This window comes from Camelina sativa, chromosome 12 (assembly GCF_030686135.1).
Source record: "Camelina sativa cultivar CO46 ecotype springtype chromosome 12, ASM3068613v1".
NCBI lineage: Eukaryota > Viridiplantae > Streptophyta > Magnoliopsida > Brassicales > Brassicaceae > Camelina > Camelina sativa.
The window spans coordinates 38,931,353-38,953,266 of record NC_141891.1 but is presented as its reverse complement, the minus strand read 5'-3'; the positions used below and the strand labels follow the sequence as shown (position 1 = coordinate 38,953,266).

The 21,914-nt window shown below is 35.8% G+C and overlaps 2 protein-coding genes across 2 annotated transcripts; one reads left to right on the top strand and one right to left on the bottom strand.

Annotated features, from left to right (window-relative positions):
- Positions 1–3,251: 3,251 nt before the first annotated feature.
- On the bottom strand, positions 3,252–3,779 carry LOC147933327 (uncharacterized). Its single transcript, XM_087477405.1, has one exon. The coding sequence runs from the start codon at positions 3,777–3,779 to the stop codon at positions 3,252–3,254; it is 528 nt and encodes a 175-aa protein (XP_087333531.1).
- A 14,519-nt stretch (positions 3,780–18,298) lies between these two features.
- LOC109128098 (uncharacterized) lies at positions 18,299–20,251 on the top strand. The gene has a single exon (XM_087479748.1). It carries the CDS (start codon positions 18,440–18,442, stop codon positions 20,129–20,131), a length of 1,692 nt encoding a protein of 563 aa, XP_087335874.1. The 5' UTR covers positions 18,299–18,439; the 3' UTR covers positions 20,132–20,251.
- Positions 20,252–21,914: the final 1,663 nt, after the last annotated feature.

Genomic DNA, 21,914 nt, shown 5'->3' with positions numbered 1-21,914 from the left:
TGAGGGTGTTGGCGAGGCGCAGGGCCTTCAGGAGGGATCCACAAGTGTGGCCGGTGGGGGCATTGTTGGCCCTCGAGTGGCTGGTGATGCTAGGGTTCCGGGTGCGGGAGTCCCAGCGGGTGGAGTCCCTGTAGGAGGTGTTGACCTGGCGAGCTTGTTGACATAACTGTTGGAGCGGATACCAGGAGTGGGTCCGGCTCAGGCTCAGGTAGTACCGCCAGTGGTGGCGGGAGAGCAGCAGCCAGTGGCTGCGGATGGAGGAGCTCATCTCCGTTATGTTAGTATGTTGAGAGAGATGCGCAACATTGGTACTGACTGGTTTGTGGGAGGTTCAGACCCTACTGTTGCAGATGCATGGAGGACGGGAGTGGAGCGTAACTTCCTGTCTCTCAGATGTCCTCAGGAGTTTTGGGTGGACATAAGGGTCCACAACCTAGTTAGTGATGCTCATGTGTGGTGGAGATCAGTTGCCGCTAGGAGATCGCAGAGGGAGATGACTTGGGCTGACTTCGTGGAGGAGTTCAACCACAAGTACTTTCCTAGAGAAGCATTGGACTGATTGGAGGTGCAGTTCCTACAGTTATCTCAGGGGACTCGGTCAGTGCGGGAGCTGGACGTGGAGTTCTGTCGACTTTTGATGTATGGAGAAACCTATGGCTCTCTTTGAGCTCACCATCAGCCCCAATGGTTCCCCCCCCCCAAGGAAGAATCCAAAGATTGGATCGTAGATGAACTCCTTCACCCTAATTCCCGTTCTTGGAACAGAGAACTTATTCAAAAAGTTTTTCCGGCGTATGAGAAAGAGATATTTAGCCTGAAACCTAGTAAGCAGGGTGCTACAGACAGATGGGCATAGTTACCTACCCAGGATGATGTATACTCAATAAAATCTGGCTACTTTGAAGCGCAATCAAAAGAGGACGCTGCAGTAAAAGAGCTATTCAGCCTAGTCCATCTCCTTTTAAATGGAAACTCACATTTCATCTCTTAAATCATCCCCAAAAACAAAGATGCTACTCTAGAAGGCATCTCATAAAGCCTTACCAATGGGTGATAATCTTTCGCATCGGGTAGTCAATGAGTCAATTATCTGCCCACACTGCCAAGCCAATGAATCTGAGCTTCACCTTTTCGTCCACTGCCCCTTTGCGAGACAAATTTGAAAACAAGCCACCTTTAAGGAGACTTTTGATCCATAGCAAGTGTGTACAACACAATCAGGAATCTTGACGTGTCTCCCTCTGACTGGTATTGGTGGAGGACCATTGTTCACATGGAGTTTCTAGACCAATTAGACTTCGTGGAGTAATCTAGTGTTCAGTAAGAAACAGGAAAAAGCCTTGATGTTAGCAGTGTTAAGGGCTAAGGAATGGCAAAAAGCATAAATCATAAAACCACCAAGGGCACAACAACTGATACATTCATTTAGAGTCCAAGAACAACATGCAAGTTACCTAATTACTTGTTATACCAATGCCGCTTGGGTTAATGATGTGAAAGCTGGTCTTGGCTGAATCTTCAAAAACCGACAAGCTCAAATCATCTGACAAGGGTCAGATCTGGCCACCGTCGTCGGATCCCCGCTGATGGCCGAAGTCTTAGCAAATCTCACAGCCGTGGAAATTGCCATCGCATCGGGTTTCAACCAGATCTTGTTCGCCTCCGACTCTCTATCGTTAGTTAAGGCCCTCAATTTGAAGTTCCAACTAAAGGAACTTCATAGGATTCACCAAGATATCCTGTTTATATCTAGAACTTTTAGCTCTTGTTCTTTTACTTTCATCCCTCGAGATTGCAATCGCCAAGCCGATGAGCTTGCGAGGAATATTCTCTCTTTTATGGAAGCCTAAAAGACGTTTTCAATATAAGCGTTGTTTGTTCCAAAAAAAAAATATAATGTATAAAATAATTGGATTTGATCCGCAGATCCCTCGTGGCTCGGTTGCTCAATCTCGAAAATACCAATAAGTCGATAACACCTAAAATGGTTCAGGTTAGTTGTCTCCTCACTCAATGGTTCACCCATGCCTATTTTCTTCTAATTATCGTTTTGGCTTAGTTCTTGTAGTTTACTACAGTTTTTTCACCTTTATTTTTTGTCACAAAGGTTAATTGCCCCGAGCTTTTTTTTTTATAACAATGTTCCATTTTAGTAATAGAATTCACATTTTATCAAAAATAAAATAATAATAATAATACCTAAAATGGTTCATTCCTCCTAATATCATGGTTTAGCTTAAATCGTTTATGTAAACCATTTGGATGTGTTGGTTTATTTTGTGTATATGTGACGAACTTAGAGCCGTTGGTGGAAACTGTGAAGAATACAAGTAAAAATACAAGGCAAGAATTAACCTTTTAATATATATATATATATATATATATATATATATATATATATATATATATACAAGGCAAGAACAAGAGTTAGTATGACGAGTGACGACCACAATGACACACATCTTTATCTTACCCAATTATGCTTTTAGAAGCAGATTAAAGTCTCGCACTTGAGTTATTCAATCATCAATCTAGCAAAGAATGTGGAGTATTGGGTATGGAAAAGGAATCAAGAGCTACTAAAGTAAATCAGAATTCTGCTCTTTTTTTGCTGTTATTTGAGAGAGTTAAAGCCAGTTTTGAGATCATGGTATGTTGCAAGATCACTGAATACATCAGTGATCTTAGATACTTGGGGGAAAATCTATCTAGTTTTTTCATAAGCCTGAAGTTAAGTGAATCATTTTGGAAATTAATCCTTTGGCGTCAATTCTCACTCATGGGTATCATCGTACTAGTTACCTTGAAGATGGACTAAGAAGATGTGGAGGAAAAAAAATGCACAACAAGGGAATCTTTTTAGAGGAATTGGTTCTTATGACTTCTCAGAATATTGTTTTTTACAACTTCTTGGCATTTCTAAGATAACGTACAATCATAACATGTTATTGTGTTATGAGCCAAAGCCTTAGCCTTAGCCCTTGTAGTAACCCTCGTAAATTATGCTCATAAAACAAAGTGAACAAAGAGCTTGAAAGCTAACTACCTTTTAACCTAAGCCTCTTTCTAGAGAATTAAGTTAATTGTTTGGAAGATGAGTTTTTATTGAAATCACGAGGCTATATATATAGCTCCTCACAAACCGACTATCAAGCGTTTAGTTAAAACCTAACCCAACTAATAAAAAGAAACTTCAAGAAAAGAAATTATTAAAAATAGAATAGAAATCAAAGAATCATCGAGAAGCTTCTTCAAGCCCGTGACTTCCTTCTCTGGTACGTAATACCAAAGCGTGTATCATTACACCCCTCCTCGATGAGGAGTTTGTCCTTAAGCTCCAATTCCAGATATGCCTCGTACAGTTTTGCTGGTTCTTCCCATGTTGAGTCTTCAGTGGCATCTTCCGCCCACTGGACTAACACATGTCGAGTCGTTCCCCACATTCTTTCCTTGAGGAGTTCCAAAGGTGACGTAAGAACTGCTCTGCCATGTAACAATGGTGGAAAAGTGGGGCTGTCACCATGAAGATCGCCTTTGTGCCGCTTAAGTAAAGAAACATGGAACACATTGTGAGTCTTAGTTCCTGCGGGCAGCCGCAGTCGATACAAAACCGTTCCAATGTGTTCAAGCACCTCAAAAGGTCCATAATACTTGGGTGACAACTTATTGAAAGCTTCCTTAGACACCATTAGCTGACAGTATTTTTGAATCCGCAACCAAACCCAATCGCCTACATTAAGCTCCACAAGTCGATGGTTATCATCATAAGTAAGCTTCATGTGTTGTTGAACTTCTAAGAGTCTTCCTCAAGTTCTCTCCAGAAACTCATCTCGCTGTTCCAACATCACATCCACTGCGTCAACCTGCAAATTGCTAGTTGTATAATCCAAGATTCTTGGAGGTTCCCTCCCACATACCACGCGAAATGGTGTAGCATTTAGACTTGTGTGAAACAAAGATTTAGCAATATTCTACCCAAGGTATCCAATTGAGCCATTGACGTGGAGAGTCGCCGGTGAGGCACCGAAGATACATTTCCTGTGTTCTATTGATTTCTCTGGTTTCCCGTCCAACTGAGGTCGATAAGCCGTGGTGAAACAAAGGTTTGTACCCAGCAGCCTAAAAAATTCTCACCGAAACAAACTTTGGAAAATTCATCCCTGTCTGTCACTATTGTTTTCGGTATCCCATGAAGACGAACGATGTCCCGGAAGAAAGCTTGTGCGATAGTACAAGCGTTGTAAGGGTGACCAAGTGCAATGAAATGAGCATAGCTGAACTAACGGTTTTGCCTAAGACGCTCAGCAAAGCTTCCATGAAATCCATCGAAATATCATACCCTACTTGCGTAGGAACTGGTAGCGGTTGATGTAAACCAGCGGGCTGCAACGTTTCCCATTTGTTTTTCTGGCACACTTGAAAACTTCCCATAAAGTCTTGTATTGTCTTCCTCCACCTTTTCCAATAAAAATTTTGGCGAATCCTATCCATTGTCTTTTGAACACCTTCATGGCCAAAATTGTGAAGTCCTGAGACCACCTCTTGAAGAATTCTGAGTCGGAATATAAGTGAGCACGTTTCTTATGGAAATCAGTCTCTCAAGTACCTCCCATGCATCAGACATTTCTCCTTGAATAAACCCCACACGAAAATCAAATCCTAATAACTTGCTAACCCAAGGAATCTGCGGTGTCGTTGAGAGGCGCTGCTCCAATATAAACTTAAGACTATAATGGTCAGTGCAAATTAAAAAATGATATCCCCATAGATAGAGTCTCCAGTGCAGCACCGCTTTAGCCAACCCAATCAGCTCTCGTTCATATGCAGCCAACTTCAAGTGTTTCTCTAATAATTATTGATTAAAAAAAGCAATTGGGTGATCTTGTTGTTGTAGTACAACACCAATCCCACTCCTGGAAGCGTCACACTCAACTACAAATTCCTTGGAAAATCTGGTAGAGCTAATACCGGTGATTCAGAGAGAGCTTTCTTTAAAGATAGAAATGCTGCTTCTGCGACGTTATCCCAAACAAACCCATTCCGACGTAGGAAATTTGTGAGAGGAGAAGCCAAGATACCCAGAAAATTCCATAAATCCGCGGAATGCCCTAACCGATGCTGGTTTTGGCCACTCACTAACAGCCTTGATCTTCGCTTCTTCAACCTTCACCTCTTCGCCTGAAATGACATGCCAAAGATAACTCACCTCTTTCTGTCCAAACAAGCACTTAGCCTGTTTTAACAACAACCAATGGCATTGTATAAGCTCAAATACCAATCTTACATGCTCCACATGGTCAGCCCTTGTCTTGCTATAAGTGAGAATGTCATCAAAAAAACAAGCACAAACTTTCGAAGATCCGCCTAAAACACGGAATTCATAAGACTCTGAAACGTGGATGGTGCATTGGAGAGTCCAAAATGCATAACTAAAAATTCATGATGGCCATGGTGAGTGAGAAACGCCGTTTTCTCGATGTCATCTTTTAACATCCGGACCTGGTGATACCCTGAAGCCAGAACAAGTTTGGTATAGAAGCAAACTCCATGTAACTCATCCAAGAGCTCAACAACCACACGGACCGCCATGTCTTTCACGATTACTTTGTTAAGATCTCGGTAATCAACACAGAATCATCATATTTTATCAGACTTCTTAACTAGCAATACAAGTAAAGAAAAAGGTGAGGTGCTAGGTCAAATGACACCATTCCAAAGCATCTCCGAACATTGCCGCTTAATTTCATCTTTCAACAAGTGTAGGTATCGATATGGCCAAACAGCAACTGGGTTTGCTCCCTAAATGAGATGGATCCGATGATCACACCGTCTTCGTGGTGGTAAGCCAGTAGGGGTTGCAAACAAATCCACATACTCCTGTAGTAACTTTATGAGCTCAACCAACGTAGTCTGAGACACTAAGCTTGTATTCTCTCGTGATGCGCACCCTCCTGTGGAAGTCTCTCAACCGTAAGACGACCCTCCGTTGTAAATATTTCTTTGTCTTCTTCAAACCAGTTCTCTAGGGTACCCTATCCATCGCCAATAGCATGCACGGTTCCCCGTGTTTTGTCACGTCAGGCACTTCTCCTTGCCATTTAATCAAATTTTAATCATGCTTAAACTCTTATGTTCAGGCTGGTACATCCCAGATGACACGCCCTAGCACATTTAACCATTGATTACTGAGTACTGTAGGATTTTGGTCAGCCACTTGCTTAACCTCTCATTCTCCTTAATTGATAACATCATTACAACAACATATTTATAGCAGTTGAGGTTTAACCTACTTAAACATTACACAACATTACTTCACTTAGACAATGGCTTTTGTAAGCCTTAATCAACATAACCCAATTAGTTTGGGCCTTGACATGCTTCTGGCCCAGTTGGCCTCTTGCCTTCTTTGACATCACAAAACATAAGACTTTCTCTTCCCCTTTGACTCTTCATGTATTCAACGATTCTTCTTCTTCCTTTTTCCTTCTGCAACTTCTTCTTCTAACTCTCTTCTTCTTGTACTTGATTCTTTGTAACAGATTAATCAAAGATGAGATTCCAACACTCCCTCTCTCATCTTTTGATTAATCCCCAAAATTACCAAATTCCAATCCAGGGATTTGATCCCTTTTTCACCTTGTACTTCTCCTAAGAACCTTTTGCTCCATGAACAAATTTGTTTCACAATATTTGTTATCCTTGCTGGTAACATCACTAGCTCCCTCATCATTCCAAATTCTGTAGATCCTCTCAGTTCCTGCAAAACCATCTTTTTCTTAAATTTGTTATTCATCTCAGATTTCTCTTCTTCTTCACCAACCTTGACAGAACCATGGGGCTTCTTCCTCTGCATATACCCAGGAGCATGAATCCGACCATCAGTCTCTTCTCCAAGATAGTTCAAATCATTACACACAAGTAAATTCTTTTTCTTCTTCTCCCTCATTTTCTTGTTCTTTTTAATCTCGGATTTTTCTTTGTTCCTCTTTCTAGATTTCACTAGCATGTGTTTCTTCTTAATTTTCTGCTGCCTCTCTTCCATCACAGCTGATTTTTGACACTTCTTCTTATACAAGTTCTTTTGTGCGAAGTTTATGTCTTTAATTTCCTCTTTGACGAAATCCAGCTTGCCCCATGCGTGTGAGTTCTTTATCTTCCTCTCACTCATCCTCTTGTTCTTAAGGAATTGATCTCCCTCTTGATTCTTCTTTCTAGCTTTCTCTTCAATCTGTTTTCTCTTCATATCTTCTCCATTTTCTTTCAAAATCAACCGTTCCTCTTGTTTGATTCCCATGTCGATTTGTCTCTGATTTATATCAATCTCAGCTAAGACTTGAACCTCCCTTTTGTGCAGGTGCTTTCGTGCGAGATTCATGTCAATCTCTTTCTCTGTGATTTTCTGCTCATCCCACCAAGGTAGTTTCCTTATCTCAATCTCCCTCTTGCACTTAATACCTTCCCTCTGTCTCTCTTCAACCTCAACTGATTTCTCAGGGTCTTTTTCTTGCAGATTGTTTTGTGTAGAATTCTTATCTTCGAGCTCTCTCTCGATGCTTTTCAGCTCAATCAATAAAGGTAAATTCCTTACCTCTTTCTTGCTTTCATTCTGGTTTTGCTTGATTTGGTCTGATCGTTGAATCTCTCCTCTCTGAACAGTCTTATGCGATAGGCATTTGGTTGGATCAAAGTATTGATTCTCACTCTTGCTAAAGTCTGTTTTCTCCTCTACTCTCAACGGTAACTCGACCTCTTTTTCCTCAATTTGTTTATGATTCTCTGCGACTCTTGTATTCATTGACTTTGTTCGATTCTGAGAACCATTGTTGTTCTCTTGCCTTGCAGTTTCGTGAGCCTTCCCCACATCTGCTTCTTGTTTCTCATTACCTTTCTTTACGCCCATATCAGCTGCATCTTCAAAAAACCATTGTTCCTTCTTAGCTAAGTTTTTGTCTCTCTGTTTGGTATCTTCTTTAACCCCCGTCTTGTGCTTCTCAATTCTCTGACTTGTGTCATCACATTCTCCATCAATAAGCTCAGTTTCTCTCTTGATAGTGACTGAACTTTTCTCTTTTCTAACCTTGGCTTCATCATGGATGTATCCTTTTATCTCAGACTTCTCCCTCTTGGTTTGATGACCAACAAGTTTGTAGACCTTCTTTTCAAAACCTTCGCTTGGATTGAGAACTTGTTGATTTATGAATTTTGGTTTCAGGCAGTCTTCCATCAAAGGTTGATGTTTCTTTTGTGGCACATTGGCTGATTCTCCCTCATAAGTGTATTTTAGTAAGTCATTCATGACTTCTTGCTTCTTTGTTTCATTGCCTGTCTTCTGCTTATGCGTATCATTTCCTTGAGTTTCATGATTCTCTGTAAGATCATTTAGTCCCACAGTCACACACCTTAGTGACTGTTCTTTTTCTTTCTTTTGCAGTTTTACAGATTCAACATCTTCACAATCTTTATCAACAACTTCAGGTCTTGTTATCTTTTTCTGCTCTTTGTGCCCTTCTTCTTTTGGTTTCTCGAACTTAATGCAATACCATCCATCAGACATAGGAGCTTCCAGTATCTGTTTTCCTTCTTGATTCGTAATTAAACAACTTAGCTCTTTGAACATGACTTTGCAACCATTTTCCATCATGTGTTGCACGCTTAGGTAGTTGTGAGTTAGACTAGGTACCAGAAGGACATCCTTCATGTTCCTCTTTCCCGATTCTGTTATTACAGAGACAGTACCTTTTCCTTGTGCCTGAACTATCTCACCACTTCCCAGATTTAACCAGGCTCTTGTATTAGTGCCTAATTCAGTGAACCAGCTTTTGTCATTGACCATGTGACTTGTAGCTCTACTATCTATCACCCAAATATCTTTATCAATTTCATCTTGATCATGTGTGGCAGTGAATGAACTTTCTTGTTGATTATTTGTCTTTGCAGCTTGTGTCACTGATCCTTTTGAATCTTCTTCGAATCTCAGCTTTAACACGTCCCATGCATCCTTTGAGGTCTTAGTATCAGACAAATAATCACTAAGAATTTCTTCTGAGACAGCACTACACAACAACTGTAAGGCTGCCTGATCTTTCTCTTTTAACTCCTCCCAATTTGTATTCTTTTTATGCTCATCTTGGATTCCTTCAATTACTACTTTCCATAACCCTCTAGACTTAAGTAGAACTCTGGTCTTTATAACCCACAAGTTAAATTTCTTCCCGTCAAACACCGAAATTACTTGTTGATTCTGCATTTTCACCCAACAACAAGTTTAAATCTCAGATTTGTACCTGTTTTTTTTTTTTTTTGCTTTCTTTGTTTTCTTCTACTGTGTTGAAACGAACCAGCTTCCTCTGACTTTCCTTTGTTTCTTGTGCAGATTCTTCAAACGTCCAGGCCACCAAGACCTTGGAGCTCTGATACCATGTAGGATTTTGGTCAGCCACTTGCTTAACCTCTCATTCTCCTTAATTGATAACATCATTACAACAACATATTTATAGCAGTTGAGGTTTAACCTACTTAAACAGTACACAACATTACTTCACTTAGACAATGGCTTTTGTAAGCCTTAATCAACATAACCCAATTAGTTTGGGCCTTGACATGCTTCTGGCCCAGTTGGCCTCTTGCCTTCTTTGACATCACAAAACATAAGACTTTCTCTTCCCCTTTGACTCTTCATGTATTCAACGATTCTTCTTCTTCCTTTTTCCTTCTGCAACTTCTTCTTCTAACTCTCTTCTTCTTGTACTTGATTCTTTGTAACAGATTAATCAAAGATGAGATTCCAACAAGTACCACATCTAACCCACCCAAAGGAATTGCAAAACAATCTGTCGTGAAACTATGAACTTGTACCACCATTTGAAGCCCTTTACAAACCCCATCCACATGACATTTTCCTCCATCAGGCATAGATACAGAGCGGCCTGGTCTCCTATGTATTGGTATACCTAGATTTTCAGCCGCACTGCTTTTGATAAAGTTATGGGTGCTTTATGTGCCTAATAACACCCAACCGGTTCCCTTTGCCAAAACAGCATTCACATGGAATGTGCTCCCTGTTTTCTCCCCCTTCATTGCGTGGAGTGAGACTTCCATATTCTCATCCTCACCCGATGTGTCTTTCAGATCCTCATCATCTTCAATCGTCTTGATGTGATCTTGATGTGAAATAAAATTGGTTGACACTTTTGTCCTAGGATGAAAATCTTGTCACAATTAAAAAGAGTCCCTTCCCTCCTCTCCCTGCTATTTCCAAACTCGTCAACCGTTTGTATCTTTTTCGGGAAGTTCTTTGGTCCTTCCTGCTTCAAGACTGCAATCTCTGCATCTTTATCTACTGAAGGTCCATGACTTCCCATAGTATTAGGTCTAGCCATGGTTTTTGTGTAGCGTGTGGGTGGAACAAGATGTCTGCCAAAGATTCTAGTCTTGTTTTCCCCCTCAATCTTACACTCATTGTCCCTTGCATACTCCAGAGCTTCGAAGATCTTTTTCTGGGAGAAGATAATCCACCTCTTTCTGCAGGCTGTCCGTCAAACTAACACATAATTGCCACAGTTGTTGATCTCCCGACAATTGCGTTTACCAACCCAAACATTCTTCAAATTGATTACAGTATTCATCCACTATTCCTTTGTGTTTGAGGTTACACAATTTTACCACTGGACTCACCAAATCCGCTTCTCCACACCTGCTTTTACAGATTCGTTTGAACTCAGTCCAACCAAGACGATGTTGGATCAGCCTCTACAGATTTTGATGCCAATGATAGGCTTTTCCTGTCAACACAAAAGTCGCTTGCCTCACTTTAGCATCTTTGTTGTAAATCCTCTGGTCCTCAAAGTAATCCTCACACTTTTGTATCCACTCCATGGCGTTGGTGGAGCCATCATATGGTGGAAATTCGATCTTGGAAGGCGTTATCGTATATCCAACAGAACCAGACTTGTCTTTTTAAGCCCTTCCATGGCTCAATTTCTCCTCTGGTTTCCAATTCCTCTATTTCCCGGTGATCTCCATGCGGAAAGTCATAATAAGAATCTCCAGCTACTCCCCCAACTGGATGCACATTCCAATCTCCTCCCCCATCAGTCCTTCGGTGACCTCGTTCTCCTCCCACTGTAGGTCGTGACCCAGTCTCCCTAAGTAGGTATGTTGCTGGCCATGGTTAACAATCCTCTTGGGCATTGAACCGACTCCTTCCTTTCCTTTCCCTTCCTGAAAAGTTGTAGTTAGCTTATCACCCGTCACAGGCCTAGGAGATGTATGCCCCTCAAAGCCCCTCCTCGACTTCCTCTATTCTCTTTGGACTAAATCTTCCATGGTTTGGTTCTGCTCTTGCAGCTCTTCTTAAGTGGCCACTTTGTTGGCTATCGCCGCTTGTTGAATCGTGACAGCCTTCTAGAGAGATTCCATTGTCTCGCTCATCGGGTCAAGCCTCTCATAGATGTCCCTCTTAGCATAATCTATCTTCGTATTCATAAGCTCCATCTGTGCAGTAAACTTTGCAAGTTGTGCCACAACCAATCTTTCTCACCCATTGAATGAGAAGGCTCTGATACCAAATTGTTATGAGCCAAAACCTTAGCATTAGCCCTAGTAGTAACCCCTACAGTTTATGCTCAAAAAACTAACTTCCTTTTAACCCAAGCCTCTTTCTAGAGAATCGGGTTAATTGTTTGGAAGATGAGTTCTTATTGAAATCACGAGGTTACAAACCGACTCTCAAGCGTTTAGTTAAAACCTAACCCAACTAATAAAAGTAAACTTCAACTAAAGGAATTCTTAAAAATAGAATAGAAATCAAAGAGTCATTGAGAAGCTTCTTCAAGCTCGTGACTTCCTTCTCTGGTACATAATACCAAAGCGTGTATCATATTGTCTCTTACTTTAAGCTTCTGAAAATCAATTTCGCTCTTTTAGCAACGCTAATTCATTAACCAAATCTTGAAGATCGTAACTGTAAAAGCTGCTTCTTTATTCTTTTGAGATGCCATTTCTTCTTCTTGCTTCTTCAGTTTGCTTTCTCAAGTTCTACATTCTTGGATAAATAATGCTTTAGATTATCACGTTGTGCTATTGCGGATCTAGTTCTGAATTTAAAACTGTAATGAGTGCTTCTATTTCTTCTTTGATTCCCATAAACTCCTCTCACAAAGATGCCTCGGCTTCCATACTTAATTTTCTCTTCTCGTCCAATTCAAATGTCAAGATCTCAATCACATCCTTCAGCCTTGTGATCTCCTGTGTTAAATCTACATTAACATCTTCTTTTTTGCCTCTTTTAATTATCTTGATGCTAGGATTTTTCTTCAAGATCCATTAACATTCTCCCCATCTTTTTATTTAGTATAGTTGAGTGGTATTGCTAAATGTCTCTGCTTTCAATTTCTCCCTGTGTGTCTAGATCAGGCCCACTGTCAAAGCTTGACAGCTACATACTATAAGTTTAATCGATGCTCTACGCATTGATTCATCAATTTGGGAAGCTTTACCAAATAGACCTTATATCTATGAGAGCATAACATAAATAATAATTTTTAACTTGTAAATACACCAACGACTTTAAAAATTAAGAATATGGAAAGATCGATATAGATCATAAGTAGTACCTCTTGTGATTCACTTTATAGCTTTCATCTGTTTCAATGCTCAATTACAAAGCGACTTAGTTCTTTCTTGTTCATATGTTACCGTTGTTGTTGATTATTAACTAATTTTCTCCACATAAAAGGGTTGATATATATTGGTTGTAACAATTGCACTAGTTAGCATTAGATATATTTTTCATCCAATTGTTACAATTGCACTAGTTACAATTGCATTAGATGTAACAATTGCATTAGATATATCTATTGTAATACATTTTTTCATCAACATATAATTTTTCAATCAATATATCTAATGTTCGGCATCGTACAATACATTACTTCAATATTGTTATAATTTTAAGATTTTAAAGATAGATTTCATGATGGGACAGGAAACCCGTTTATAAAATCTGAAAACGCTTCAAGACACGAATATCGAGGAAAAAGTTTGACCCTTTTGAGACCAGCTAAGCTCTTGTTTGCCGGCGTCGAGATATTGTTTCTTCCGCTACTCTCTATCTTTTTTTTCCGTATTTGCCCAGCCTCTCAATCATTCCTAAAACCTAATCTTTCGATGATTCTCCGACGACCTTCATCCAGCCTTACCCTCTTCTCAAATCAAAGTCAAAATTGAAGAAAGAAGCTATGCATTCCAAAAGGTGCTCTATCTTAAAAAATCGGAGCCTTGTTTCCTTGCTTTGCCAAACAATCCTAGATCTTACCCTGTATAAAACTTCCGAGTAGCTTCCACACACAAACAAATGTCGACGAATGTTTCTTTTTCTCGTCTGATAATGTTGACTATAGTGTACGACATATCTACTCAAACCAAAAAAAACCTAGGTTTTTTCTTATTAGGATGGTTTCATTTGGGCCTAGTGGCCTCTATCTTTTGGCTCAACAAAAAAAGTTGCAATCCAACTCCTTCTTGAACCTTTGCTTTGCCCATTATCTTTAATTTACTGATACAACGACTTGACTGGTCAAAGACTCCAGCTAAGTCTTACATCGTGTTCATTGTGATGGGTTTGCAATTGTCTTTCCCGAACCTTGGTCGATTGCAAATCCCCTAGTACTTCATCTTTTAATCTAAGCTTTAGGCTATTTTTATTGTTCTATCTAGATCCTAGGTATGTTAATGGATGGAAGGTTATCGGCATTGTGATCTCCTCAACCTTTTAACTCCAACCCCGATTGACGGCAACACCACTCTAACCCTCCTTGCCATTGAACAAATCCAGCTCAGCCTTCTCATGCAACGAGAACCTTGGCCTTGGAACCCTCTTCAACGTCACTTAGTCTATTGACCGTGACCATTGCTTCATCTACTGCTTTCTCCGTGGATGATTCTTCGTTGAACCGCGGTCTCCAAGCTCTCATGGATCCCTCGTCGAACTACTTTAGCTATCTTTGTGTAGCTTTTGTCTTTGCAATTGTATGGTATTTCTACTTTGTTTCAAGTCTTATTATCTTTTGTACACATGGCTTCTTTGAAATTTGTTTTCTCTTGGATAAATGACTGGAAACAAGTTGTTTGAAGAAAAGAAAAAAGGATCAATTTCCATATGTAACATTAAAAGAATATCCCCTATATATTAAAAGAGAAGCATTCTAGAGAAAAAGCTGATGTGTCGTCACCATAGCGCTCCGTAGCCAATTTATTGTTTACTCTTAGTATTCCATAAAATTACATAAAACTGCCACTGCTATATATATATATATATATATATTTTTGGTCAATTGCCACTGCTATTCCATTTATTTATATACACAATATTTTACTCCTATAAATTCTAAAATTGGTAAATATTATTCAAAATTTGATAAATATTATCCCCTACATATTTTCAAAATTAAATTAATTTCACTATGTATTGTAATATAATAATATAACTATATTATGAGATGTAAAAATATATATTTAAAATCATATCTTCAGAAATATAAATAATGTTATCTTTCTAATAATATTATAAAGCTCTAATGGTAAAATAATCGAAGATCATTTGAAACTGGCTCAATGTTTATTCTTTTGCTAAAAACAATAACTATATTTGCCCAAAAAACATATGATCACCAATTAAAATGACATGAATAGATACTTTAAATTGGATAACTATGTAGTTAAACATTATATATAAATATGTAGTTATAGTGTTTTTACAAAAATCTTAAAATTTAGATAATCCAGTCAAATAAAAATGAAAACAAGTAATAATATTATACTAATAGCTGAGATATATAGGGATCTAATTACCAGTTAAAATTTATAAAATTCAGTGATATAATACCATAACTAAGACCAATTATATAAGGGATCTAATGACCAATTATAGTCTTCCCCCTCACGAAACAATTTTGTAATTTTATTTCTCCATCAATTACGGACACATATATTACTTAAAAAACTAATAATATCCAAATTAATAGAATTCTCCTTAATAAAATATCTTATTGTATCTCCTATATAAAATACTCACACTTTCTATCCTGTTTTATTATTTGCCCTTCTCTTACTATATTATTTACATTAAATTGTCATTAGTATAACTAAGGAATATTTCATTCAATAATTGAAGAAAATCTATACTATTAATTAGGGAATACATTTAAGGGTTAAAAAAAAAATCATATCAAATATCCATGTTGCCAAACTGACCCATTTTACATATTAAGAAGAAAAAAAAATTAAACAACAGATTTATTATATTTTAGGGAATCGTTCAAATTAGTTCCATAGTAATCAGGTTATGAGAATTTTGTGTGGGTATATTCATGTATGACAAAATACGGGACACAAATTTTGAGAACAAGAATTCAAGCAGAACATATACGGACATACTATTTACTCATTTGAATTACGAGAAATAGGGTTTTTTCGAGTCAAAAAAATTTAAACGTTGAAATCAGACATATTAGACGAGTTTGATCGCTTGACAATTTTATTTTTTAAAAAATAAGACAAAAATAACTCCGCACGTACGTGCGGGTCCGAACCTAGTTGATATCTTTGAAATCAGAGTTTTTATAAACTATGAACGCTCTAATCTATTATTTGTTTCCGTAAACGAAATAGATTCTCTTTTTCTTCAAAGCTATTCCTTACTTTTAACTATCAAATAGGCATAGACCGTACAGTTCGCAACAGAACTCTTCGGCTCCAATTGGTAACAATGATTTAGGAAAAGAACAAAGAGAAATATGATTTCCTCTTCATTTCTCAAAATTTTTATCATTTAAAAGTAATAATTTTTCCATCTCAATCCTAACAAAATGAAGAACAATAGAACAAAAATGTTCCTCTCCAAAATTGACAAGGAACAAATGAAACAAAAAAATAATAATATTAAAATTCATTTTTATTTTAACATAAGTAAAAAATTATGTTTATGAATAATATTTCAATTTTCTAATATAAAAATTTTCTATTTCCACAATGTATTCACAAAAGAAAATTAAGATGAATTTCATGTTAAATTAATTTGAAGGTTTTATTTGAAAATTGTATGAATAGTAAAATAATGTTTATATAGTAAATAAACCTAATTTTTGTTTAAATTACTCTTAAAATTTTATTGTAAGTTAATATTAAATTAATATTTAACATGGCATATATAGATTTAATTCATAAATTTTATTTTAAAATCAAATGTAAAATCTATTATATAGACATTAAAAATAGTATTATTATTTTCATTGAAGTAGAAGTTTGATTTATTTAATATTTAATATATTTTAAAAGTTATTGGTGTTGGTTACCATTTATATTTTTGTTTCTCTCTACATATTTTCTTTTCATTTCTTAAAATTTTTTTATTCCGTTCCGCCTTATTCTTTTTATTTATTTTCTTTTTGTTCTTCTAATAGTTACCTGTAATAGCCTTCAATTAGACAGTTCATATAGATGTGAGCCTTCTAATAGTTCAATTAGACAGTTCATATTAGCCTTCTAATAGTTACCTGTAATAGCCTTATTCTTTTTATTTATTTTATTTTTGCTTTCTACCCACTGTTTTTCAAACACTATAAACCTACAAAAGGATGCATTTAATCTAACACAAGGTTTTAATTTTGTTTGAATAAAATTTAAATTCATACCAAAAAAAGAATCAAATAGGTAATTTAATGTTCTAATTCAAGTAAAACTAAACTATAAAATCCAATGTTCAATAGATTTAGCTATTATAATGTACGAGAATAATTCATATATTGATCTTGTTTTTTTTTTTTTTTTTCTACAAAGTATATTCCTTACGTTTTAGTATCAAATAGGTAGTCTAATATTCTAACTCAAGTAAAACTATAAATATCCAATAGAATTAGTATAATAATATAATGTAAAAGCCCAAGTGGAACATACAGTAAAACCGATCTTGTTTCTCTCATTTTTTTTGGCTTGACTGGTTCAAACGCTGCGGTTGCGGTTGCGGTTGCGGGAGATTGCGGAAGCGGGTGACTGCGGTTTCAAGTGTTATTAAGCGTTTTGAACGACTGGATTAGCGGTTTAAAATTGGTGCGTTTGCAGAAGGTTTACGACTGGTTGACCAGCGGGTGCAATAGCGGTTGGAACATAAATAAATGTGATATATAATTATATAAATGTTTTAAAATATCAAAAACTTTATTAAACTTGATTTATAATTAAAATTCATTAAAAATACTAAAATAATTATTTAAAAAACAAATAAATTTCATAGTGAAATACTTATTACTTTATGCATTTGACTTTTTACCAAAACTTTAATCAAGTAATTTGATAAAAAAAACTAACATATGTTTTAGATCGTAGATCTTCTTTCTTAAATCTCACACACTCAATAAGTTCTGTGGGGCAGTATTTGCATCTATAGTAATGATCAAGCGAGAATTGAGAAGAGTCACTCGTGATTTGTTTTTATATTTTTCACAAATAATCTTATTTTCTTAAATTTCTGATGAAATATTATATTTATTTATATTTTTTTGAACTTATTTGCGGTGTGCCATTAAATTTACATCAAGTTTTCCGGGTTATTGTTAATTGAAATCTTATTTTTTTTCAATTGTTTATTTTTTAATATTCTCAATCATATCCGTAGTTCATTTTCTCCCATCCTTAATGAATAAAATAGTTAGGTAAAAGATATATATAAAAAATATTTCATTATCATTGATTTTTTTCAAGTTTTTTTAAAAATAAAGAAATCCAAACGCAAATGCCCGCAACCGCAAACGCTTGCGGGAAGCAGCTTTTGGAATCCAGTGGTTGGGAGCGATTGGGAGCGGCTGGGAACGATTGAAAGCGGTTTGTGTGATTGGCACCAATCTCTAGCAACTGCTACCACCGGCAAACGCAACGTTTGCGGAAGGTACCGGGAGAGCCAGTCGACACCTTAGTATACAAAAAGATCCCGCAAAAGAAAAAGACGAAACTTTGTTCCAAAAAAGGTAAGAAGAAATTTCCAACATCGCAATAATGGATCTAAGAAAATGCCACGAATGTAAATCTCCTCTAAAACTAATGTTCTCAAATAAAACTAAACTATAAAATCCAATGTTCAATAGATTTAGCTATTATAATGTACGAGAATAATTCATATATTGATCTTTTTTTTTTCTTTCTACAAAGTATATTCCTTACGTTTTAGTATCATATAGGTAATCTAATATTCCAACTCAAGTAAAACTATAAATATCTAATAGAATTAGTATAATAATGTAAGAGAATCATTCATTAGTTGATCTTGTTTCTCTCATTTTTCTTTTTAGTATACGAAAAGATCCCGCAAAAGAAAAAGACCACAGTGAAAAGAAAAGATGAAACTTTGTTCCAAAAAAGGTAAGAAGAAATTTCCAACATCGCAATAATGGATCTAAGAAAATGCCACGAATGTAAATCTCCTCTAAAATATACAAAATTCTCATCGAAATGTTATGCGTGCTACGAAGATGACCATGAGAACAAGCAAGGCTACAAGTGTGATTGCTGCTCGTTTTGTATCCACGAGGAATGCCTCATCGCCAACCTGCCTTCTCGTCATAAACACCCTCTCAAGGTCATAAATTGTGACTATTACAAAGAGTTATGTCGTCTTTGTGAAACCCCAAGGTATCCTCAGATACTTTATCACTGTTCACAGTGTTCTTTTAATATATGTATCCCTTGTGCGAGAACACCTCTGATCTTTGACCAAACAAAGGTGCATGACCATGCACTCCTCCAAGTAACTATAAAACTCCCCTTCACTTGTGATGCATGTGGGTTGAGTAGTACTGAATACCCGTGCATTTGTCTTCAATGTTGTTTCATAACCCATCGAGCATGCATCTTCTTACCACGGGTCATATACATCAACCGCCATGACCATCGTATCTCTCATGTTTATTCTCTTGCCAATGGGCAGTGGATTTGTGGGGTATGCTATGAGCATGTTAATGGAGACTATGGAGCATATTCTTGCTCAGTTTGCTCTTACGTTGTTCATTCAATATGTGCAACAAATAAAAAAGTTTGGGATGGGAGAGAACTTGAAGGCGTACCCGACGAAGATGAAAAAGAAGAAAGCAAACCGTTTGAAGTGATTAATGAAGAGCTAATAAAACATTTTAGCCATGAACACCATCTTAAGGCTTCATTATCATCATCAAGACTCGAAGAACCAAGAGAACACTGCGATGCATGCACTCTTCCTTTTTATTCTGAATTGTGCTACAAATGTACACAATGTGATTTTATTCTGCATAATGAATGCGCTAATCTCCCTCTGAAGAAAAGACACGAGATAAGCACACAAAAACTTACGTTGTGTGCCAAAAGCCAGCATGGCGCAAACCCTAACAACCTGTTTTTTTGTGTTGCTTGTCTGCGTCATTGCACCGGTTTCTCATATTTTCCTGAAAAGGACCCCACGTTCCTCAGCATTGAAGGTGTTCAGCGTTTTTACACAGATTTCTCATATTTTACTGAAAACCCCACGTTCTTCAGCATTGATGTGCGATGTGCGTCAATTTCTGACGCATTTAAACATGAAAGTCATCCCCACTGGTTATTTTTATATTTTGATTTGTTTTACTCGACGTGTGAAAGTTGTAACTCGGATTGTCGTTTTTTTCTACGTTGCAAGCATACATATGATTGTGGTGGCTACATTTTATGCTTCACATGCGCAACTTTACCCACATCTGTAAGACACAAATATGATGATCATCCTCTCTCCTTATGCTATGGTGAGAAAAATGTGAATGTGACATATTGTTGCGAGATATGCGAAGAGGAAGTATATTCAAAGTTTTGGTTTTACAAATGCAATGAATGTGGCTCCACTCTTCATACTAAATGTGTATTTAAAGATTTAATACACTCAAGACCAGGATACAGTTTGGTGATGGCTAACAAGGGGTCATTTGATTTGCTTCCAAATAATCGTCTCTCTCGGCCGATTTGCTATTTATGCAAGAACCGTTGTATGGGTGATTTTGTTCTCAACAAAAAAGCAGATTCAAATATATTCATATGCTGTTCTTGTGGTTTTAGTTATGAATTTTTATTTGAAAATTAATTTATAGTTTGTAAATACATACTTTTATGTCTCTTGTAATTAATTTATAAACATAAAATATTGTACTCACTTAAGTAACATGATGTATTATAAAATAAGGATATTTAAGTTACTTTACAATTAGACTGTCTCAATTCTCTTGTGACAAGAATGCAACACATTAATTTATAATCGAAAAATAATGAGGTAAATATTATAGTTTTATACACACCTGGCTATGCTCAATGATTGTAAATTCTCACTACTCAAGTGAAAATACTAATTGGTGATAAAAGTTACCAATGCTATGAGTGGTAAACTTAATTTCGGGGAGTATATTGAATTTAGTATTTTGAATGATTTGAGTTGTATGGGTGTATTGAATATAGTATTTTATATGATTTAATTTTTAATGAGTTTTTATATGATTTTAATAATTTTGAGTACTTCTACATTGTATCTACTATTACTTCAATATTATTATCACTTGATTTTAATCCGCAGTACACCGCAGGCATATAATTTTTATTATAATTTTTATTTTATGTTGTATTTATTTGTTAAATATTAAATGTTTTGCAAATAGAGGAATAGCTAAATTTTTGGTCTTTATGCGGTTAAATGTTTATATTAATTTTTTTCACCCGTAATACACTTCATGACCATTTGTTTGTTATATTTAGTTTTTTTTATTTAGTGTTTGAGATTCTATTTTGATTTTTAATCTATTATAACAAAAAATAAAGGATCCAAATGCATAATAAGTAATTTATACGCTGTGATTAAGTCACATTGATCCTAATGATTTAATTATTTTACATATTCTTAGTTAAATCAACTTGATTTTATATATCAAATACTCTAATATTAGTAGTATTGACAAATAATAAAATAAGGATTTAACCCGTGTTAGCATAAATTTAATAATATTTTATTAATTTCAACATGTCCTCTTTATAAATCATCTGTTATATAACCACATTATATAATATTTTAAAATTTTTAATTTTACATATTCGTAATATTTTAAAATTTTATTAAGTTTATATCTGTTAATTATAATATTGAAATAAATATCAATCAAAGTTTTTCTTACGTTAAGAATTAAAGCTCACAGGTTTTAGAAACAAAATGGGAATCAAATTTTGTTGTTTGTTTGTACATGATTCAGAGATAGAATATCTTCAAAACACAATAGAAAGTGTGATTAAATATATCATATTTTATGTTTCTATATTGATTGATGTTATTTTATAGAATGTAAATTATTTAGGAAACAAAATCTGAATTAATGTTATTTTTGGAAATCTTTTAGGGATTAATTTTGTAAATAAGCAAAACTAAAAGGGTAGAACCCAAAATGTACTTCAAAAATGTATATATAGATATCTGTTAATTATTATATTTAAATAAATATCAATCAAAGTTTTTCTTACGTTAAGAATTAAAGCTCACAGGTTTTAGAAAACAAAATGGGAATTAAATTTTGTTGTTTGTTTGTACATGATTCGGAGATAGAATATCTTCAAAACACAATAGAAAGTGTGATTAAATATATCATAGTTTATGTTTTATATTGATTGATGTTATTTTATAGAATGTAAATTATTTAGGAAACAAAATCTAAATTAATGTTATTTTTGGAAATCTTTTAGGGATTAATTTTGTAAATAAGCAAAACTAAAAGGGTAGAACCCAAAATGTACTTCAAAAATGTATATATAGATTTTCATATTTTAAAGATCAGTTTCCATCCATGTAAACATGAGAACAATATTCATATCTTTAAACTAAGAGTCTTTAT